Source organism: Nomascus leucogenys, chromosome 10 (assembly GCF_006542625.1).
Source record: "Nomascus leucogenys isolate Asia chromosome 10, Asia_NLE_v1, whole genome shotgun sequence".
Lineage (NCBI taxonomy): Eukaryota > Metazoa > Chordata > Mammalia > Primates > Hylobatidae > Nomascus > Nomascus leucogenys.
The window spans coordinates 60904508-60928509 of record NC_044390.1 but is presented as its reverse complement, the minus strand read 5'-3'; the positions used below and the strand labels follow the sequence as shown (position 1 = coordinate 60928509).

Below are 24002 nucleotides of genomic sequence, written 5' to 3'. Positions count from 1 at the left end.
TGTGGAGCTGGAAGACAGGCAGGCCTGGGCAGATCTACCGGGTAAACAGGAGGCTTCACTTTCCCTCCCTTAATTCCCCACCTGAAACTAACAAGAGGGCACTAAAGAACCTCCTAGACCAGGGCTTGGCAAACTGTTTTTGTAAGAGCCAGAGGATCAGTATTTTCAGCTTTGCTGACCATGTGGTCTGTATCAGAATGATCATCTCTGCTATGGTAGCACAAAAGCACCCACAGGCAAAACGTAAATGAAAAAGTGTGGCTCTGTTCCAATAAGACTTTATTTACTGGCTGTGTGCAGTGGCATGTGCATGTAAACCCAGCATTTTGGGAGGCTAAGGCAGGAGGATTGCTTGATGCCAGGAGTTCGAGGCCAGCCTGGGCAACACGCTGAGACCCCGTCTCTGCAAAATATACATATATATATATATATGGAGAGAGAGAGAGAGAGAGATTGATTCACTCTTGCTGCCCAGGCTGGAGTGCAATGGTATGATCTTGGCTCACCTCTGCCTCTCAGGTTCAAATGATTCTCCTGCCTCGGCCTCCCTAGTAGCTGGGATTACAGGCATGTGCCACCACACCCAGCTAATTTTCTATCTTTAGTAGAGCTGGGGTTTCACCAGGTTGGTCAGGCTGATTTCGAACTCCTGACTTCAGGTGATCCGCCCACCTCAGCCTCCCAAAATGCTGGGATTATAGGTGTGAGCCACCGGGCGCCTGGCTTACAAAAAATAAATTTAAAAAGTAGACATCCATGGTGGTGCATGCCTGTAGTGCCAGCTACTTGGGAGGCTGAAGTGGGAGGATCACTTGAACCCAAGAGACTGCAATGAGCTATGATAGTACCACTGCACTCCTGCACTCTAGCCTGGGAAACAGAGCAAGATCTTGTCTCAAAAACAAAACAAAACAAAACAAAAAAAACCACAGGCCAGGCATGGTGCCTCACACATGTAATCCCAGCACCTTGGGAGGCTGAGGCAGGTGGATTGTTTGAGGTCAGGAGTTAGAGACCAGCCTGGCCAACATGGTGAATTCCCATCTCTACTAAAAATATAAAAATTAGCCAGGCATGGTAGCACACGCCTGTAATCCCAGCTACTCAGGAGAATCACTTGAACCTGGGAGGTGGAGGGTGCAGTGACTCGAGATCACACCATTGTATGACAGAGGGAGACTGTCTTAAAAAAAAAAAAAAGAACGAACCAAACAGACCAAGTGCAGTGGTTCGTGCCTGTAATCCTACCACTCCGCCACTTTGGGGGACTGAGATAGGTGGGTAACTTGAGTCCAGGAGTTTGACTGAGACCAGCCTGGGAAACGTGGCAAAACCCTATCTCTACAAAAAATTAAAAAAAAAAAAAAAATTAGCTGGACATGGTGGTGCCTGCCTATAGTCCCAGCTACTTGGGAGGCTGAGGTGGGAAGATCACCTGAGCCTGGGAGGTCGAGGCTGCAGTGAACCGTGATTGCACCATTGCATTCCAGCGTGGGTGACAGAGCAAGACCCTGTCTCTTGGGATGGGGGACAGTGGCTCTTAGAGCTTTGGGAGGCAGAGACAGCACCTCCTGTGCAAGGGGCCCCCTGGGGTGGAGCAGCCAACAATCCTTGTTTTGTGGGCACTGCTTTTATTATTATTACTATATATTTCTTTGAGACAGAGTCTCACTCTGTTGCCCAGGCTGGAGTGCAGTAGCATAATCTTGGCTCACTGCAACCTCTGCCTCCTGGGTTCAAGTGATTCTCCTACCTCAGCCTCCCAAGTAGCTGGGATTAGAGGCACATGCCACCATGCCCGGCTGATTTTTGTATTTTTAGATGACACGGGATTTCACCATGTTGGCCTGGCTGGTCTCAAACTCCTGACCTCAAGTGATCCACCCACCTCAGCCTCCCAAAGGGCTGGGATTACAGTAGTGAGCCACCATGCCCAGCCCTCACATCCCTTTCTACCATGATGCAAAAGTGCTGGCAGTGTGAGTTCAGGCCCCTGCCAGTTTCCAATAGAGGGCAGGGAGTAATGTGACTACTCCAGTCTGAAGGAGTGCTGACAGTAAGGTGACCAACATTTGGACAGAAGAGGTGAGGGATGGGAGGCTGGAGGCAATACCAAAGGCTCCCCCGCTATGGGGTGAGGACGGAAGCCCATTGGTGACCGGGTCAGAAGTGAGGGTGCTTGTCACCCAGCAAGCCCGTGACCTTGGGCTCCACTCTCTAGATCTAACAGGCAGAAACCCAGAGACCCTCTTGGAGTCTTCAGCATCTCTTAGACAGGGACCCACCGTCCCCCACTGATGACCTAGCTCCCTTCCCTAGAGTTCATGCAGGAGGGCCTGCAGGCAACCTGGCCATCCTGTACTTTGACAGAGGCCCAGCAGTGTTCCACATGATGCTTTAGGGTTTAAACGCATGCACTTGGCTGAACTAGACTGGGGAGGCTGGCAGGGGGAGAGCTAGACTCAGAAGAACATAGGAGGCTGGGAAAGAATCAAGGTGTGGCTGACATGTGCGTCGGAGCTGACGGTGTGTCAAGGCTTCTCAGCAGTGAGGCCTCAGGACAGGATGCTTCACACACATCTCAGCCCAGGCGCACACAGACCCTCTCTAGTGTCAAAGACAGAGGACAACTGAGTGTTCACTAGGCGTTGGGCACAGGCATCCGGCCACAAATCCCGGCCCCCAAGAGGAGGAAAAGGTGACCTTCCCAGAGTCTGGACAGCCCCGTGGAGCCTGGGTGGATGGGGCTGGACTTGAACCCAGAGCCCCACCCTGCACACTGCCGCCCAAGCAAACAGGAGCAGAAGAATAAGGGGGAGTTCAGAAACAAATAACCCGCCTTTACTTTCTCGTCTCCGTCTTCGTCCTCGTCAGTGTGCATGCCTGCCCTGGCTTCTCTGTCCAGCTCCTCCTTCAGTTTCTGTTTGGGTGTTCTGTCACAGAAGACAACACACGCACAGGCTGGTCAGCTCGGGGGGGCCCTGCACCGGGGCCAACAGCTCCTAAGGGCTGACACAAGCTCCTCCCCAGGTTCAGAGGGCAGGCTGCCTCTCCTGTCTTCACTGCAGGAAGCCCAGAGGGCATTTACTACTCCCGGACTCAAGGTCTTCAGGAACAGCATCAATACCACATCTGAATGTTGGTCAGAGATGCCAGTGGTTTAATACAAAAAGCAGACAAAGGGATGCCATGATTTCTGTGGCCTGATGTGGAGGAAGACCCATGTCTGGCCTGCCCAGGTTGAGAGCTGGGCTGATGTGCGACCTGCGTCAGTCAGTGACCGTGGACAGCTGACTGCACACAGGGGTCCGAGTCTTCACCTCTCCCTCTGCCAGGGCCCTGCCGCTCAGGTGGGGTATTCTGCCCACCTCCGGATTCAGGCTCAGTCTCAACATTTACTTCAGCTAATTGTTTTCTTTTTCTTTTTTTCTTTTTTTTTTTCTTGAGGCAGAGTCTTGCTCTGTCACCCAGGCTGGAGTGCAGTGATGTGATCTCGGCTCACTGCAACCTCCGCCTCCCAGGTTCAAGTGATTCTCCTGCCTCAGTCTCCCAAGTAGCTGGGACCACAGGCATGCACCACCACGCCGAGCTAATTTTTTGTATTTTTATTAGAGATGGGGTTTCACCATGTTGGCCAGGCTGATCTTGAACTCCTGACATCAAGTGATCCATCCGCCTCAGCCTCTCAAAGTGCTGAGATTATAGGCACGAGCTACTGCACCTGGCCCAACTTTTTTCAACAGAGGTTTGAAAAAGTGCTACTTTTCATTTCTGCCCTTGTGGTCTGGCACAGCCACAAGCGTGTACCCAGGCTGGCCAAATTGCGGAGGCAGAGCTGGGTCAGCCCAGCCGTCCCCACTAAGCCAGCTCAAGATCAGCCAACAGCCACCAAGCTGTAGACAAGTGAGCTTGAAAAATGCTCACTGTTCTAGGCCTCTGGCCTTGGAGCCATTTGTCACACAGCATTTTCACAGTGAAAGGTAAGTGACACAGCTGCTCACTCGACGGCCTTTCACTGCCACATGACACACAGCTGTGTGACCAACCCTGAGAAGGGCCCTGGGGTTGGGAGGAGAAATCGAAGCTAACTTCACCCTGCAATCCCAGCACTTTGGGAGGCTGAGGCAGGTGGGTCACGTGAGGTCAGGAGTTCAAGACCAGCCTGACCAATATGGTGAAACCCTGTCTCTACTAAAAATACAAAAATTAGCTGGGCATGGTGGTACGCGCCCATACTCCCAGCTACTCGGGAGGCTGAGACAGGAGAATCGCTTCAGCCCAGGAGGTGGGGGTTGCAGTGAGCCAGGATTGCACCACTGCACTCCAGCCTGGGTGACAGAGCAGGACTCCGTCTCAAAATTAAATTAAATTAAATTAAATTAAAGTTAAAAAAGTTAACTTCAGCCTTCACTTCAGGGTGGTCTCACCTTTCACAAGCAGAACTTGCCCACATAAGAGACATATGATTAGTACCCACTGTTCCATACCAACCCGTTATTTTACCAGGATACTTATGTTAGCAATTCAGTTTCACAACAAAGCACAAAGGCAGGTTCGCTGCACTTACGGTTCTTTGGTTTGACTTCGGAGTCTCTTTTCTTCCTAAGTTGCAGGGAAAAAAGACAAGTTAACTTTTTCCATTTGGTGTGGATCCTTCTATTAAAGTGTCCTATGGAAATAAAACACCTGAACTGATCCTAGAGTCCAGTGGTGGGAGTAAAGACTGTCTACCAGTGGGCACAGTAGCTCACGCCTGTAATCTCAGAACTTTGGAAGGCTGAGGTGGGAGGATCACTTGTGCCAGGTGTTCAAGACAGCAATTTTCTTTTCTTCTTCAGTGGGTTAAGTAGACAGGAAATGAAACCCTTAGAAAGGAGATACTACAACACTGCAGTTTAAGTATTTTTACTTCAAAATTCCTCTACTACTTGTCATCAGTAAGTGTTGATTCCCTCAGAGAAAGTAACTTTATTATAAATCTCTACTTCCAATATAAACCAATGAAATAGGATGGCCCAATCTGAAAAGTAGCTCCAACTGAGACACAACAACACAGCCTCTGAGACTGCATTTATTCATTTATTTATTTATGAGACGGAGTCTCACTCTGTCACCCAGGCTGGAGTGCAGTGGTGTAATCTTGGCTCACTGTAACCTCCAACTCCCAGGTTCAAGCAATTCTCCTGCTTCAGCCTCCCAAGTAGCTGGGTTTACAGGCACACACCACCATGACCAGCTAATTTTTGTATTTTTAGTAGAGATGGGGTTTCATCATGTTGGCCAGACTGGTCTCGAATTCAAGTGATCCGTCCGCCTTGGTCTCCCAAAGTGCTGGCATTATGGGCGTGAGCCACCATGCCCAGCCTGAGGCTGCATTTAAAGAACTAGACACATCTTGCCAGAGAATCAGGCAAGTCAAATCCAACCTTCAGAAACTCCATACGTGGTAGTCTGTGAAGAGATCGCAAAGGTCAGCGATATTAAGAAATACTTTGCAGCCGAGCACGGTGGCTCACTACTGTAATCCCAGCACTTTGGGAGGCCGAGATGAGCGGATCACGAGGTCAGGAGATCGAGACCATCCTGGCTAACACAGTGAAACCCCGTCTCTACTAAAAATACAAAAAAAAAAAAAAATTAGCCGAGCATGGTGGCCGGCGCCTGTAGTTCCAGCTACTCGGGAGACGGAGGCAGGAGAATGGCGTGAACTCGGGAGGCGGAGCTTGCAGTGAGCCGAGATCGCGCCACTGCACTCCAGCCTGGGCGACAAGAGCGAGATTCCGTCTCAAAAAATAAATAAATAAATAAATAAATAAATAACCCCGTCTCTACCAAAACCACACAAAAAATTAGCCGGGCATGGTGGCAGGCACCTGTAGTCCCAGCTACTCGGGAGGCTGAGGCAGAATGGCGTGAACCCGGGAGGCGGAGCTTGCAGTGAGCGGAGATGGCACCACTGCACTCCAGCCTGGGCGACAGAGCAAGACTCCGTCTCAAATAAAAAAACAAAACAAAACAAAAAAACACTTTGCAAACCTTCCTACTACAAGAAGAAATCCTGAAAGTATGCTTACAGGTGAGGGATTTCGATCTTGCCACAGGTTCCTTCTTTGGAGGGTGGTGGTTGAATTAGCCCGTTAGGACTGCTTGTTCTGAAACAAATTCGAGGTATGCACTAACTGCAACTGCTGTCTAATTTAACTAGGATCACGATAGGAAAGGTGATCAATGAAAGACCAACTTCGGCCAGGCGTGGTGGTTCACCCCTGTAATCCTGGACTTTGGGAGGCTGAGGTGGGTGGATCACCTGAGGTCAGGAGTTCCAGAACAGCCTGGCTAACATGACAAAACCCCGTCTCTATTAAAAATACAAAAATTAGGTGGACGGGGTGGCGGGCGCCTATAATCCCAGCTACTGGAGAGGCTGAGGCAGGAGAATCGATGGAACCCAGGGGGTGGAGGTTATAGTGAGCTAAGATTGTGCCACTTCACTCCAGCCTGAGCGAAAGAGCAAAACTCCATCTCAACAAAAAAGAAAAAGTAAAAAAAGAAAGACCAACCTCAAGTACCGATGGTTCAAAAATTATTGTACAGCGGCCGGGTGCGACGGCTTACGCCTGTAATCCCAGCACTTAGGGAGGCCGAGGCGGGTGGATCACCTGAGGTCAGGAGTTCGAGACCAGCCTGGCCAACATGGTGAAACCCTGTCTCTACTAAAAGTACAAAAAAATTAATTAGCTGGGCGTGGTAGCGGAAGCCTGTAATCCCAGCTACTCGGGAGGCTGAGGCAGGAGAATTCGTTTGAACCCAGGAGACAGAGGTTGCAGTGAGCCGAGATCGCACCACTGCACTGCAGCCTGGGCAACTAGAGCAAAACTCCGTTTCAAAAAACAAAAAAAAATTATTGTACATTTTAGTTGATTCCCCAGTGGACAGCCATCCTTTACTAAGCTCCCAAGTAAGGCACTCATCATCTACCTAAGTTGGTAAGAAACTTCTAGTCATCTTTTTTTTTTTTTTTTTTTTTTAAGACCAGTCTCACTTTGTCATCCAGGCTGGACTGTAGTGGGACAATCATGGCTCACTGTATCCTCAGCCTCCTGAGCTCAAGTGATCTTCCTCATCTTCCTGCCTCAGCCTCCTGAGAAGCTGGAACTACAGGCACGCTGCCTGTTGCAAGGTCCACCACATCCAGCTGATTTTTGTATTTTTTTGTAGAGACGGGGTCTCACTACATTGCCCAGGCTGGCCCCGAACTCCTGAGCTCAAGCGATCCACCCACCTCGGCCTCCCAAAATGCTAGAATTACAGGCATGAGCCACCAAGCCCGGCCCTCAGTCATCTTATTAAAAAACAAACAGAAAAAAAACAGTACCCAATATCTGTATTGCATAGAACCTTAGACTCAGATTTTACAAAGAAGATGAGGGACTGGGGAAAGAGCTGGTCTGACTTCACAGAGGAGAATGCAACTTTATGTCTGGATGATGCTGAAGAATTTTAGCACCTCCTACGTCTGAAAATTAGATCTTCACCAAGATCTCGTCAGCCAGAGAAGGAAGTCGGTGAGGTGACAGAATGAAACTCTGACTAGTTGATTAAGTAGCACAGGTTGGCCGGTATGGTGGCTCATGCCTGTAATCCCAGCACTTTGATGGCTGAGGCAGGTGGACCGTTCGAGGTCAGGAGTTTGAGACCAGCCTGGCCAACATGGTGAAACCCCGTCTCTACTAAAAACACAAAAATTGGCTAGGCACGGTGGTTCACGCCTGTAATCCCAGCACTTTGGGAGGCCGAGACAGGCAGATCACGAGGCCAGGAGATCTAGACCATCCTGGCTAACACGGTGAAACCCCGTCTCTACAGAAAATACAAAAAATTAGCCGGGCATGGTGGCAGGTGCTTGTGGTCCAAGCTACTTGGGAGGCTGAGGCAGGAGAATGGCACGAACCCAGGAGGTGGAGCTTGCAGTGAGTGGAGATCGAGCCACTGCACTTCAGCCTGGGCGACAGAGTGAGACACCGTCTCAAAAAATAAATAAATAAATAAATAAATAAATAAATAAAAACATAAAAATTAGCCAGGTATGGTGGCAGGCGCCTATAGTCCCAGCTACTCGGGAGGCTGGGACATGAGAATTACTTGAACCTGGGAGGCTGAGGTTGCAATGAGCCAAGATTGCACCTCCGCACTCCAGCCTGGGTGACAGAGCAGGAGACTGTCTCAAAAAATAATTAATTAAATTAAATTAAATAAATACCACAAATAAGTAGCAAAGATCCTCACTATGACAACCTCATAACCCACCTTCCATGTAGAGAACTACAAAAAAATAAGTTTGAAAAGTATTTTAGGCCAGGTGTGGTAGCTCACGCCTATAATCCCAGCACTTTGGGAGGCCAAGGCAGGTGGATCACCTGAGGTTGGGAGTTCAAGATCAGCCTGACCAACATGGAGAAACCCCATCTCTACTAAAAATACAAAATTAGCTGGGTGTGGTGGCAGGCACCTGTAATCCCAGCTACTCAGGAGGCTGAGGCACAAGAACCCGGGAGGCAGAGGTTGTGGTGAGACAAGATCACACCACTGCATTCCAGCTTGGGCAACAGAGCAAGACTCTGTCTCAAAAAAAAAAAAAAAAAAAAGTTTTAGCACCTCCTAGGTCTGAAAATTAGATCTTCACAAAGATCTCATCAGCCAGAGAAGCAAGAAGGACAGGTGACAAACTGAAGCTCTGTGACTAGTTGATTAAGTGGCATAGGTTGGCTGCTGTGGTGGCTCATGCCTGTAATCCCAGCACTTTGGTGGCTGAGGCAGGTGGATCATTCGAGGTCAGGAGTTCGAGACCAGCCTGGCCAACACAGTGAAACCCCATCTCCACTAAAATTAGCTGAGTATGGTGGCGGGCGCCTGTAGTCCCAGAGACTCAGGAGGCTGGGACATGAGAATCACTTGAACCTGGCAGGCAGACGTTGCAATGAGCCAAGATCGCACCTCTGTACTCATTCCAGCCTGGGTGACAGAGTGGGAGACTGTCTCAAAAATAAATAAATAAATAAAATAAATAAATAAAATAAAATAAAATATCACAAATAAGTAGCAAGGGTCTTCACTATCACAATCTCATAACCCACCTTCCATGTAGAGAACCACGAAAAAACAAGTTTGAAAGGTGTTTAGCCAAAGTCAAAAGCATTTTGATCACTGGCAAAACCCATCTTGTTCTTCCACGTTCCCCACCCCGTCCCCATGTCCTGGAAGGAAATTGGGACCATATAGGATTAAGGGAGAATTAACAAACTTAGAGGTGATAGAGCTTTACTTTTTCATCTTTTTCTTCTTCCTTTTCAGTGCGTGTTCCTGGTTTTGCTCTTTCAGATTCTTCTGCAGGAAGTGGTCTAGCAACTCTGTCAAGCAAAATAACACAGACCCTAAGTGTGAGTGCCAGGAGCTTCCCCAAAGAAGCAGTTTTCATAAAGCTCCTCTTTCCCCCAAAAGCAATCTTCATTATCTCAGGAGCCCTGACAGACACATACTCATTTAACATTTAGTATTTGTTGGCCGGGCGCGGTGGCTCATGCCTGTAATCCCAGCACTTTGGGAGGCCGAGGCGGGCGGATCACGAGGTCAGGAGATCAAGACCACCCTGGCTAACACAGTGAAACCCCGTCTCTACTAAAAATACAAAAAAAAAATTAGCCGGGCGAGGTGGGGGGGGCCTGTAGTCCCAGCTACTCGGGAGGCTGAGGCAGGAGAATGGCGTGAACCCCGGGGGGCGGAGCCTGCAGTGAGCCGAGATCGCGCCACTGCACTCCAGCCTGGGCGACAGCGAGACTGTCTCAAAAAAAAAAAAAAAAATTTAGTATTTCATATGACTTTTACATCTGGCTCGAATGCCAGCTGCCCTCAACTCATTCCTTCCAAGAAAAGAGGAGAATTCTACTTGAATCTAAATGCTAATGATCTGACCCCAAATTCAGATCCTTCATAACGATATGGTTGCCATGGAAACTCAAGATAAAGTTCTTCTTTTTAAACTTTTTTTTTTTTTTTGAGACGGAGTCTTGCTCTGTCACTCAGGCTGGAGTGCAGTGGAATGATCTCAGATCATTGCAGCCTCTACCTCCTGGGTTCAAGCAATCCTTCTGACTCAGCCTCCTGAGTAGCTGGATTAAAGGCACGTGCCACCACGCCCAGCTAAGTTTTGTATTTTTAGTAGAGACGGGGTTTCACCATGTTGGTCAGGCTGGTCTTGAACTCCTGACCTCAAGTGATTCGCCCATCTTGGCCTCCCAAAGTGCTGAGATTACAGGCATGAGTCACCGTGCCCGGCCTTAAACTTTCTGAAAAAGTTTTGTGATCAAGATTACACAACTCGTAGAACAAAAAGAAAGGTATAGTAACTATTCTTACCGTTCTTTGGATGTAACTCTACGTCTCTTCTCATCCTGTGTGGAGGGAAGGGAGGAAGAACAACAAAGATTAGAATACTGGTTTCAAGGGAAGATCAACACCAAAAGTGTGAGTTGAAATATTAACACATTTGACATGGTTAGAGCAAGAGTGGGAAAGGAAGGGGCCTGGGTTTTGGGGAGAAGATCTGGGAAACTCTTACCCTGGTATTAATCCCCACCAACCCCAAAACAAAAGCAGGTCCGAGAAGTAGGCAGGCACACTGCCCATCACTAGAGATCGCCTAATGATACTATGTAAGAGAATCAAAGATTCTCCATCTTGTGTCAGGAATTTGTTTAATTTATTTGTTAGAGACCAGTCTGGGCAACATGGGAAACCTCATCTCTACAAAAAATACAAAAATTAGCTGATTGGCATGCGCCTGTAGTCCTAGCTGCTTGGGAGGGTGAGGTGGGAGGATCGCTTGAGCCCAGGAGGTTGAGGCTGCAGTGAGCCATGACTGCGCCACTGCACCCCAACCTGGTGACAGAATGAGACCTGTCTCAAAAAAAATAAAAAAGAAAAAAGAAAAGAAAAAAGACAGAACTGTAATCCCAACACTTTGGGAGGCTGAGGCGGGTGGATCACTTGAGGTCAGGAGTTCAAGACCAGCCTGGCCAACACAGTGAAATCCCATCTCTACTAAAAATATAAAAATTAGCTGGGTATGATGGCACATGCCTTGTAGTCTCAGCTACTCAGGAGGCTGAGGATAGAGAATCACCTGAACCCAGGAGGCGGAGGTTGCAGTGAGCTGAGATCGTGCCACTGCACTCCATCCTGAGCAAAAGAGTGAGACTCCATCTAAAAAAACTTAAAAAAAAAAAAAAAAAAAAAAAACAAATTGGCTGGGCATGGTGGCTCACGCCTATAATCCCAGCACTTTGGGAGGCCGAGGCAGGCGGATCGCCTAAACTCAAGGAGTTCGAGACCAGCCTGGGCAACATGGTGAAACCCCATCTCTACTAAAATACAAAAATTAGCCGGGCATGGTGGCACGCGCCTGTAGTCCCAGCTACTCGGGAGGCTGAGGCAGGAGAATCGCTTGAACCCGGGAGGCTGAGGTTGCAGTGAACCAAGATCGCGCCATTGCACTCCAGCCTGGGCGACAAGAGCAAAACCCTGTCTCCAAAAAAAAAAAAAAAAAGTCTAAATACATACATACATACATACATATACACACACACACACACACACATATATAACATGTATGTATATAAGACTGTCTTGCCACTTGAGCTATGACGTCATTTCTCCCCTGGACCTCCAGCCTGCCCTGCAGATTTCAAATTTGCCGGCTTTCACAATCTTGTGAGCCAATTTCTCAAAATAAAGTCTCTCCCCATAAATATATATTCCAACTATGTACCCATAAAAACAAGAAAAAAATAAAACAAATTATATATACATACACATGCATATGTATATATGTACCTATATCTTATACACACATATACATTCTATTGGTCCTGTCTCTCTGGAGAGCCCTAACTAGACAGGGTTTTTATTTACTTGGACAGAACACATATGAAGTCACAATCAAATACACCAAGTTAAGGTAGAGTCAGGAAATGAAAGCACCGGCCCTACCTGGTCTTTGTCTTCTTCCTTCATGGACTCATCCGATTTGGCTCTTTCAGACTCTTCCTGAGGTTTCCGTTTGGCAGGGCTGTCACACACAGTGAGGCCAACCATTAGTGGAATAAGACCCTAGGCCTCCAGCTGACCTGAAGTGGACCCTCATTCACCAGGATGTTGAAAGAGGCTTCAAGTTTAATGTTTTCTCTGAATGACGGGTTTAGAATGCTGTCTTGCCATCTTGTAAGTCCTAAGAAATCATGGGTCTAAACACCGATCAACAGCTGCTAGTGTCAGAGAAGAGATGTCACACACCTTTCTGATGGAGGGACACAGCACGATCCATAAAGTCAGCCTCAGACCAGGTGCAGTGGCTCATGCTTGTAATCCCAGCACTTTGGGAGGCCAAGGTATGAGGATTACCTGAGTTCAGGAGTTTCAGACCAGCCTGGCCAACGTGGTAAAACCCTGTCTCTACCAAAAATACAAACATTAGCCAGGGGTTGTGGCAGGCACTTGTAATCTCAGCTACTCAGGAGGCTGAGGCAGGAGAATCGCTTGAACCTGGGAGGTGGAGGTTGCAGTGAGCCGAAATCGCGCCACTGCACTCCAGCCTGGGCGACAGAGCAAGACTCCGTATCAAAATAAAAAAAAAAAAGTCAGTTTCAAAAAATAAAAAGCTGGAATCTGATCAGTCCTGTAATCCTATCAGTTTATAGGGAACAGAAGACAAGGGGACCTGTGGAACACCACAAGGGTGCAATCGGCCCAATCTAGGAACTACTGGACAAATGAATTTCTTCAAGTAAATGGCAAGAAGATAAGAGATGAAGGAATTTAAAATCTGCGAGGAATTTTAAGTGAAATAGGAGGAAAGGAATCTATAACTTTAAGGAACAAGTCAACCAAACGCTGTCTGTTTGCCACACGGCTTGTTCACCACAAAGGGAAAAATGTAAATACCAACTATATATCTGATAGTAGGGAATTCTTACATTTTTATAAAGACATCAGAACAGTATTATACTTTGGTTTGTTAAAAAGACTGTTTTGGCTGGGCGCAGTGGCTCACGCCTGTAACCCCAGCACTTTGGGAGGTCGAAGTAGGCAGATCACCTGAGGTCAGGAGTTTGAGACCAGTCTGCCCAACATGGCGAAACCCCATCTCTACTAAAAATACAAAAATTAGCCAGCTGTGGTGGCGTGCGTCTGTAATCCCAGCTACTCAGGGGGCCGAAGCAGGAGAATCACTTGAACCCGGGAGGCAGAGGTTGCAGTGAGCCGAGATCGTGCCACTGCACTCCAGCCTGGGTGACAGAGCCAGACGCTGTCTCAAAAAAAAAAAAAAAAAAAAAAAAAAAAAAAAAAAAAAAGACTGCTAAATGTTAGCAATTATTGTAAAATATGAGTAATTTTAAAAAAGTTGTCAAAAGAGATCTCATTCTCTAGAAATATACTAAACTATTTATGGACAAAGTAATCCAAGTGGGGTGGGGACACAAAATATGGGGGTATAGATGAAACAACGGCTGTAACTTTATAACTGTTGGCACTAGATGATGGGTATTTCAGGGTTCATTATACAAAACTCATGATTTTGTGTACATTTGAACTTTCCTATATGAGTAAAAACAGGTAACGTTTTCAGAAATGCTATTCATAAATGTCTAGAGAACAGAACTGCAAGATGAAAACCTATACAACATGGAAGACAGAATTGCCATGTGACGCCCTACCAATTCCATCCCAAAACAGCCGGCCCCTAAAAAAGGCAGCTGCCAATTTATCGTATACTGACCCCTTTGCAAAATGAGATGTGATGGTGGTTTGCCTGGTGCTTTTCCTTGTAATCCTGGGACTAGGTGGAGGTTCAGCTGTTTAAAGAAAAAAAAGCATTAAAAAGAAAAAAAAAAGCCACTATGAATAGAAAGCCCACAGCAATAACGCAGCTCAACATTACTAAGCTATTGCAGGAAGCCAGGTTCTAAGGACTAAGCATCTTTGCATTTTTATTCTAGCCAATAACCAGCTTGCTAATGTTGGCAGTTAGCACCTGCCAGTTTGCTGAGCCATATCATGTCAGTTATTTGAGGGGCCAAATGCTAAAGAAGGCCAGGAAACAGAGCCTCTTGTTAAAATAACAAAAGATGAAGTGGGCCAGGCACAGTGGCTCACGTCTATAATCCCAAAACTTTGAGAGGCCGAGGTGGGAAAATAATCCAAGCTCAGGTATTCGAGAACAGCCTGGACAACATGGCAAAACCCCATCTCTACTAAAAATACAAAAAAAATTAGCTGGGCGTGGTGGTACACACCTATAATCCCAGCTATTCAAGAGGCTGAGGTACAAGAATCACTTGAACCTGGGAGATGGGGGTTGCTGTGAGCCAAGATGGCGCCACTGTACACAGCCTTGGCGACAGGGCAAGACCCTGTCTCTTAAAAAAAAAAAAAAAGAAAAAAAAGAAATAGGCCGGGTGCAGTGGCTCATGCCTGTAATCCCAGCACTTTGAGAGGCAAGACGGGCAGATCATAAGGTCAAGAGATCAAGACCATCCTGGCCAACATGGTGAAACCCTGTCTCTATTAAAAATACAAAAATTAGCTGGGCATGGTGGCACATGCCTGTAGTCCCAGCTCCTCGGGAGGCTGAGGCAAAAGAATCACTTGAACCCAGGAGGTGGAGGTTGTGGTGAGCCGAGATTGTGCCACTGCACTCCGGCCTGGCGACAGAGTGAGACTCCATCTCAAAAAAAATAAAATAAAGGGCCGGGTGCGGTGGCTTACGCTTGTAATCTCAGCACTTTGGGAGGCCAAGGCAGGTGGATCACCTGAGGTCAGGAGTTCGAGACCACCTTGGCCAACATGGTGAAACCCTGTCTCTACTAAAAATACAAAAATTAACTGGGCATGGTGGCACATGCCTCCATCTCAAAAAATAAAATAAAAATTAAAAGAAAATAAAATAAGGCTGGGCACAGTGGCTCACGCCTGTAATCCCAACACTTTGGGAGGCCAAGGCAGGTGGATCACGAGGTCGGGATATTGAGACCATTCTGGCTAACACAGTGAAACCCCATCCACTAAAAATACAAAAAATCATCCAGGCGTGGTGGCGGATGCCTGTAGTCCCAGCTACTTGGGAGGCTGAGGCAGGAGAATGGCATGAACCTGGGAGGCGGAGCTTGCAGTGAGCCAAGATCATGCCACTGGGCGACAGAGCAAGATTCTGTCTCAAAAATAATAATAAAATAAAATAAAATAAAATAAAAATGAAGTGGCTGAGAACCAGACCTGAGCTCAAGTACTATCCTATTGTTTATTTTTTAAAAAATTCCAGAAGAGGCTGGGCGCGGTGGCTCATGCCTGTAATCCCAGCACTTTGCGAGGTTGAGGTGGGCGGATCATGAGGTCAGGAGATCGAAACCATCCTGGCTAACACGGTGAAAACCCGTCTCTACTAAAAAATACAAAAAAAATTAGCCGGCCTGGTGGCGGGCGCCTGTAGTACTCGGCGGGTGCCGAGTAGTCCCAGCTACTCGGGAGGCTGAGGCAAAAGAATGGCATGAACCCGGGAGGCAGAGCTTGCAGTGAGCTGAGATTGCGCCACTGCACTCCAGCCTGGGAGACAGCGAGACTCCGTCTCAAAAAAAAAAAAAAAAATTCCAGAAGAGTTCCTTTGCCTACAAACTGGGCAAGAGTCTGAGAATAAATGTTTAGTTTAACCAGGTATATAAGGTCTTAGAAGGAGTAAGTATTTGTAGCACTTGTCATCTGCAATCTGTCACACATGTAGCCATGTTTTGGGATCTAATGCTGCAACTTGGTCAAAAACAAATTTTTTTTTTTTTTTTGAGACAGTGTCTCACTCTTGTTGCCCAGGCTGGAATTACAGGTGCCCGCCACCACTTCTGGCAAATTTTTTGTATTTTCAGTAGAGACAGGGTTTTGCCATGTTGGGCAGGCTGGTCTCCAACTCCTGACCTCAGGTGATCCAGCCACCTTGGCCTCCCAAAGTGCAGGGATTACAGGCATAAGCCACCGCATCCCCAGCTAAGACAAAATTTAAAGATGTACACATCTAAGCTAGTTAGGAAGTGTCCAGTAATTACTAGTGAGGATGTGTACAAAAGAAAGGAACCTGGAAACACTGACCCGGGGTCCAAGTTTAACTGCCCTCTTATATGCTACCAAAGCCTCCTTCTAGGTTGAAAATGAGCCAAATGGGGCCGGGCACGGTGGCTCACGCCTGTAATCTCAGCACTTTGGGAAGCTAAGGCGGGAGGACCACTTGAGGTCAGAAGTTCCAGACCAGTCTGGCCAACGTGGTGAAACCCCATCTCTACTAAAAATACAAAAATTAGCTGGGCGTGGTGGTGCCCACCTATAATACTAGCTACTTGGGAGGCTGAGGCAAGAGAATCGCTTGAAACTGGGAGGCGGAGGTTGCAGTGGGCTGAGATCGTGCCATTGCACTCTAGCCTGGAAGACAGAGCAAGACTGTCATAAAAAAAAGAAAAAGAAAGAAAGAAAGAAAGAAAGAAAGAAAGAAAGAAAGAAAGAAAGAAAGTCAGTCAGTCAAGCGGGGCCAGGCGTGGTGGCTTATGCCTGTAATCCCAGCACTTTGGGAGGCCGAGGTAGGCAGATTACTTGAGGTCAGGAGTTCCGGACCAGCCTGGCCAATATGGTAAGACCCCATCTCTACTGAATACAAAAATTAGCTGGGTGTGGTGGCACATGCCTCTAATCCCAGTTGCTCGGGAGGCTGAGGCAGGAGGATCTCTTGAACCTGGGAGGCAGAGGTTACAGTGAGCCGAGGTTACACCACCATGCTCCAGCCTGGGCAACACAGTGAGACTCCATCTCAAAAACAGTTAAAAATAAAAGGAATCATCTGCTCTTACACTTAGCCTCTCCATCGGACTTGCTCCTCCTGGGCGTGCGAGGTTTGGAAAGGGGTTTGGGGGGGCTGTTGGCATCTGCCATTGCCACTCTACGGTCTTCACTTCTTGCTTGGTTCCCGTTTTCTAGACGTCCATTCACTTCCCGGTTGCAAGCATGAGCACCGTTCTCCAAGGACAAATCTTTATTTAAAAGGGATTTGACTTTAGCCAGGTAGCCCTCCTACAGCAGGAAAGGATAATTTAAGTAGCAGTGAATGTAAACAAGTGTCAGAGAACAAGGAAACACATGTGTTTCCTTCATCATCATCATCATCATCATCATCATCATCATCATCATCAGGCAATGAGGACAGCTGGGGATCTTGCTGCCTCCCTGGTCACAGACAAGTTACTAGGAGGAGACATTTTTCTAGAGGCTGGGATGCTGAGAACTGACTTACCTCAGATAATTCTTCTTTACGTAATTTGGTTTCCAAGTCACATAACTGATTCTTTATTTCTGTTTGCAAAAATTCGTGCAAGAGATTCAATTTCTCCTTCACACATTCCTAAGGGAAGGATATAGGTTTAGCAGTCCCCACATTCCCAAGCTATTCACTAATGGACTAATACACAAGTTATTGAGCTGCCTGATCACGTCACAATGACTGAATGGCAGGCAATACTGTCTCGGCCAAAACACTAAACAGTCATGAAATGTGTTCAGGGAATTTCCATTAGGATCACTTCACTCCTATCTCCAAAGTGGTGAAAAATGGGAAAGTTGGAGGTGAGATGGAGATATATCATGGTTTATAAGAACAATACTGTGCTTCTGTAAAGTGTCGGCCAGGCACAGTGACTCACACCTGTAATCCCAGCACTTTGGGAGGCCGAGGCAAGTGGATTGCTTTGAGCCCCAGAGTTCAAGACCAGCCTGGGGCGACATGACGAAATCCCATCTTTACAAAAAATATTTAAAAATTAGCTGGGCATAGTGGCTTGAGCCTGTAGTTAGAGCTACTCGGGAGGCTGAGTGGGAAAATCACTTGAGCCTGGGAGGTGAAGGTTGCAGTGAGCCAAAATTGTGCCACTGCACTCCAGCCTGGGCTACAGAATAAGACCCTATCTCAAAACGATAACAAAAACACAATAAAACAGTGTTACCAGGACAAGTTACAATCCAGAGTAGATTGTTTAGGAACTGAGATTGGTTAAAAAAAAAAAAAAAAAACCTGGGCCAGGTGCGGTGGCTCATGCCTGTAATTCCAGCACTTTGAGAGGCCAAGGTGGGCAGATCACGAGCAGAAATTCTGGCCAACATGGTGAAACCCCATCTCTACTAATAATATAAAAATTAGCTGGGCGTGGTGGCACGTGCCTATAGTCCCAGCTACTTGGGAGGCCAAGGCAGGAGAACAGCTTGAATCCAGGAGGCGGAGGTCACAGTGAACCGAGATCGTGCCATTGCACTCTAGCCTGGGCAACAGAGTGAGACTCCGTCTCAAAAAAAAAAAAAAAAAAAACCACCACCACCACCCAACTATTAGCAGCAAATTAGTGCTGACATTTAACAAGAATATCCAAATTATCTCTGAAACTTCATGGGAAAAAATGCAAAATCCATTTAAAGAAAACAAACTTATTTTTATGAGCCACAAAGTGTGTCAGTCAGATTTGGTAATAAGAAAAATTTTAAGGTGCAGATTACCTTTTCTGTTAAACTGTCTCTTTCCAAATCTTTGAGCCTGGGAGGAAGAAATAGGGGAGAAAATACAAACACTTGTTAAGCAACTTCATTTGCCTGTAAGAATATCACAGTTCTAAAGAAGTTTTGGACACAAACAAGTTTAACACATGAGTGTTAGATAAGCTGGCTTTTGTCTCCCTGCAAGAGTCTAGAGTGTCCTACTGGAATGCCTAATGCTAAGAAGTCATCTGATCTGAACAAGGTTCCCCTTCTGGGGGTCATTTTTCTGATGATTGTGAGATTACATAGCAGCTCTGTATCAGAATATGTATATATGTGTGTGTGTGTATATATATATATACACACACACATACATACATACACACACAGCAGCTCTGTAACAGAATATGTGTGTGTATATATATACACACATATATAAACATACATACATATACATTATATAGATAGATAGACAGACAGACAGACAGACAGACAGACAGACAGACATGGAGTCTTGCTCTGTTGCCCAGGCTGGAGTGCAGTGGTACAATCTCAGCTCACTGCAACCCTCACCTTCTGGGTTCAAGTGATTCTCTCACCTCAGCCTCCCGAGTAGCTGGGATTATAGGCGCCACCAGCCTCGTTAATTTTTTGTATTTTGAGTAGAGACAGGGTTTCACCATGTTGGCCAAGCTGGTCTTGAATTCCTGACCTCAAGTGATCCGCCTGCCTCAGTCTCCTTAAGTGCTAGGATTACAGGCGTGAGCCACCATGTCTGGCGTGTGTGTGTGTGTGTGTGTATATATATATATATTTTTTTTTTGAGATAGGGTTTTGCTCTTGTTGCCCAAGCTGGTGTGCAATGGTGCGATCTCAGCTCACCACAACCTCTGCCTCCCAGGTTCAAGCGATTCTCCTGGCTCAGCATCCCGAGTAGCTGGGATTACAGGCATGCACCACCACACCCAGCTAATTTTATATTTTTAGCAGAGACAGGGTTTCTCCGTGTTGGTCAGGCTGGTTTCGAACTCCTGACCTTAGGTGATCCGCCTGCCTCAGCCTCCCAAAGTGCTGGGGTTACAGGCGTGAGCCATCATGCCCAGCCTGTATATTTTAAAAGGTACCAGGGACCAGGCATGGTGGCTCACGCTTATAATCCCAGCACTTTGGGAGGCCAAGGCGAGCGGATCACTTGATACCAGGTGTTCAGACCAGCCTGGGCAACATGGCGAAACTCCATCTCTACAAAAATACAAAAATTAGTGGCTGGGCTGGTGGCTGATGCCTGTAATCCCAACACTTTGGGAGGCCGAGGTGGGTGGATTACCTGAGGTCAAGGGTTTGAGACTAGCCTGGCCAACATGGCAAAACCCCATCTCTACTAAAAATACAAAAATTAGCCGGGCATGGTGGTGGGTGGCTGTAATCCCAGCAACTTGGGAGGCTGAGGCAGGAGAATCACTTGAACCCAGGAGGCGGAGGTTGCAGTGAGCCGGTCACACCATTGCACTCTAGCCTGGGCAACAAGAGTGAAACTCTGTCTCAAAAAAAAAAAAAAAAAATAGCTGGGTTTGGTGGCATGTGCTTGTGGTCCCAGTTACTTGGGAGGCTGAGGAAGGAAGATCACCTGAGCCCGGGAGGTGGAGGCCACAGTGAGCCGTGACTGCATCACTGCACTCCAGTCTAGGAGACAGAGTGAGACCCTGACTCAAAAAGATACCAGGAAAGAGGGGGCAGGTCATATAGTTGGGGCCCTTCCCTAAGGGAAATGACCTACAGCTGGTCTTTCTCCAGTTGGGTCTGACAACAGCCCATAACAAGGTGTGCCACAGTATGGCCAGTGTCAGAATGAGTAGCCCAGGGCCACAGGACACTGTGGGGAACAGCCAGCTGATGTTCCTAAAGGCCTGGTGGGGGGTGGTGGCATTTTAATGAGGATGAAATGGGGGAGTCAAGCATCTAGGGAAGCAAGGGGTAACCATATACAGGGTGGATAGAGGTGAAGTTAGAGGAGGTGGCTGGCGCCTCCCCGAATAACTCATTCTTCAGGATGTCTCTAGCTAATCATTCCTAAATGTAGAACTGCCAGGAGTTTGCCTGGAAAATCGTGGTCTGATTTGATTACTGACAATTAGTGGCTTGACTCTTACGGGGACAAAGAGGGAAAAAATAAAAACAATAGCCAGGTGCAGTGCTGCAGTGCTGCGTGCCTGTAACCCCAGCTACTCAGGAGGCTGCGGTGGGAGGATGGCTTGTGGCCAGGAGTTCAAGTCCAGCCTGGACAACATAGGGAGATCCTATCTCTTCAGAAAAAAATAAGGAACAAGAAGAGAAGGTACCAAGGAAACGGAGAGGAACACAGGCTGTTGTTCCCAGCCTGGGTGCTAACTACAGACTGTGGGGTGAGAACAGGTCTAACCAGCTGGGTAAGTGTCTGTTGGTGGAGAGAAGGTGCCCCAGGCAGGGACCAGGCCACTGCCATCTCTGACCTTCCCACCTAGCACCTGCACAGACAGGTGCTCAGTTATCATTTGCCCGAAGGGCAGAAGTGGCTCCTCCAGGCTGGCCTTCCTAGAGGGTAAGTGCAGGCAGCAGCATGAGGAATGCTTTGCTGGACCGATGTCTTACAGCGGCTGCTGTGGGTCATGCGGGACCTGATTCCCCATCAGCGCCGCTCACATCTGAGCACCTGCTGAATGCCAGGCCCTGCTCCAGGCAATGAGCTAAGTGATTAGATGTAGGTGTCACTAGGCAGGGACTTCCTGACTTGCTGCGTGGTTAGGAAAGACCATTCTGTAGGGCCGGGCGCGGTGGCTCACGCCTGTAATCCCAGCACTTTGGGAGGCTGAGGCGGGCGGATCATGACGTCTGGAGATTGAGACCATCCTGGCTAACACGGTGAAACCCCGCCTCTACTAAAAATACAAAAAATTAGCCAGGTGTGGTGGCAGGCGCCTGTAGTCACAGCTACTCGGGAGGCTGAGGCAGAAGAATGGCGTGAACCCAGGAGGCAGAGCTTGCAGTGAGCCGAGATCATGCCACTGCACTCCAGCCTGGGCGACAAAGCGAAACTCTGTCTCAAAAACAAAAAAAAAAAAGGACTGCTGTGTAGAAGAGACACTTAGCACCCTGCAAACACAGTGGTAATATAGACTGTATATTATATACACTGTATCACTTGGACTCAAGGTGCTGCAAGGTCAGGCGAGATGCAGTAACTCATGCCTGTAATCCCAGCACTGTGGGAGGTCAAGGCAGGAGGATCACTTGAGGTCAGGAGTTTGAGACCAGCCTGGGCTACATTGAGAGATCCCATCTCTACAAAAAAAATGTAAAAATTAGCTGGGTGTGGTTAGTGTGCACCTGTGGTGCCAGCTACTTGGGAGGCTGAGGTGGGAGGATCACTTGAGCCTGGGAGGTTGAGGCTGCAATGAGTTATGATGGTACCACTGCAATCCAGCCTGTTCAGCCTGGGCAACAGAGCAAGACCCTGTCTCAAAGAAAAAAAAAAAAAAAGATGCTTTGACATTAGGATTTCCAGGAGCACAAGGAACCTCTTCCAGGCAAAAGTCATTCTACCCTTGTAGCAACTGGGGTCCAAGGAGAGCCTTAAGTCAGGAGGGCTACAGAAACTGGTACTTCTGGCCAGAGGCACACACGCTGTGGTAACAGCATTACACTTGACTTCTCCGTCACTCCGCTGAGAAAACTGGAAGGACATGGCTTCTACCTCGACCAAGCCAGCCAGTCTCCTGATCCCGAGGTTGCCTGGGGTGTGAAGGACAAGGCTCAACTGATTGTGGAGACCAAGGTGTCCTTGCAGAATGGGTCTGCTTTCTTTCAACCCCTCTTATGAACTGGGATATTTAGCCTGGCAAAGAGAATAGAGAAACCTTCAAAACCCCTAGAATGTCTCATCCAGTAGAGACTGGATTTAACCTGCCTGACCCCAGGGTGACAGGTGGGATCCCAGGCAGGCAGTGAGGAGCTGGCGGGAGGGTCACTTTAGAGACATCCCTTCCCTGGTAAAACTGTGATGACACCAATCACACCTGCTGAAACCAGGAGGGTCGCAGACAGCCGTGAAGGACGTAGCAGAGGACTCAGAATGCTGGCTTAGTGCCCAGCCTGAGACCCTATGATTCCTTCCTAGTGTTTCCCTCAGAGATTATCCCTCCGCAGAGGGGAGATAAGATATATATAAACAGCTGGCCCTGCATGGTGGCTCATGCCTGTAATCCCAGCACTTTGGGAGGCCAAGGCGGGCGGATCACCTGAGGTCAGGAGTTCAAGACCAGCCTGACCAACAATGAAGAAACTCTGTCTCTACTAAAAATCCAGAATTAGCCAGGCATGGTGGCACATGCCTATAATCCCAGCTACTCAGGAGGCTGAGGCAGGAGAATCGCTTGAACCCGGGAGGTGGAGACTGCGGTGAGCCGAGGTCGAGCCATTGCACTCCAGCCTGGGCAATAAGAGTGAAACTCCGTCTCAAAAAAAAAAAAAAAAAAAAAAAAAAAAAAAAAAGATGTATATGAACAACCACAGAGGAATAAGGCAAATACACGCCTGCGGGCTTCCCAAGAGAAAGGGTATAACAGCCTCAGGAAGAGGTTGAGAGCTCTGTGCGAACCGGGCACAGGAAGCTGCTCAAACAGGGGCACCATCGAGAAGCAGCTGGCTCTGGAAACATACAAGAAACAAACGCGAGACTGGCCACATACAGGGAGGGAAAGGCACCTCCAGAGAGGAGGCTGGAGACAGTCAGAGGCAGGGCAGAAGCATCACACTTATCAATCTTGTTCCGTAGTTAACAAACCACCAAAGCAGTCAAGGGGGAGTAGAACCAATGACATCAGAACCATGTTAAGAAAACTAACCCGGCAGAGGTATCTAGTATAGATTGGATAGGAAGAAATTATAAAACGTTAGATTACTGTAACACCTCTACACCAGAAATGCTGGTCTGAAATACAGCAGACCATGGCTGGGCACAGTGGCTCATGGCTGTAATCTCTACACTCGGGAAGCCAGGACAGGAGGATCACTTGAGCTCAGGAATTCGAGACTAGCCTGGGCAACAGAGTGAGACCCTGTCTCTACAAGAAAGAATAATTAGCTGAGTGTGGTAGAATGCACCTGTAGTCCTAGCTACTCGGGAGGCAGAGGCAGGAGGATCACTAGAGCTCAGGAATTTGTGACCAGCCTGGGCAATACAGTGAGACCCTGTCTCTACAAGAAAACAGTAATTAGCTGGGTATGATAGCATGCACCTGTACTCCTAGCTGCTCAGGAGGCCGAGGTGGAAGGATCACTAGAGCCCAGGAATTTGAGACCAGCCTGGGCAACACAGTGAGACCCTGTCTCTACAAAAAATAGTAATTAGCTGGGTGTGG

At 47.8% G+C, this 24002-nt stretch overlaps 1 protein-coding gene across 4 annotated transcripts in view; it reads right to left on the bottom strand.

The window, feature by feature from the left end:
- The window catches only part of DNMT1 (DNA methyltransferase 1), a 62992-nt gene that overhangs the window by 30911 nt on the left and 8079 nt on the right, over nt 1-24002 (bottom strand). The window contains exons 2-10 of one of the 4 annotated variants that reach the window (XM_030820898.1): nt 18628-18664; nt 17378-17485; nt 16938-17157; nt 13832-13907; nt 12046-12124; nt 10414-10448; nt 9323-9407; nt 4568-4602; nt 2846-2933 (exon numbers count right to left, since the gene is read on the bottom strand). In XM_030820898.1, coding sequence (XP_030676758.1) covers nt 2846-2933; nt 4568-4602; nt 9323-9407; nt 10414-10448; nt 12046-12124; nt 13832-13907; nt 16938-17157; nt 17378-17485; nt 18628-18664 — 763 coding nt within the window. Of the gene's footprint in view, nt 1-2845; nt 2934-4567; nt 4603-6074; nt 6256-9322; nt 9408-10413; nt 10449-12045; nt 12125-13831; nt 13908-16937; nt 17158-17377; nt 17486-18627; nt 18665-24002 lie in introns of those variants that run through there. The other 3 variants (XM_030820899.1, XM_030820900.1, XM_030820901.1) reach the window with 3 other exon arrangements.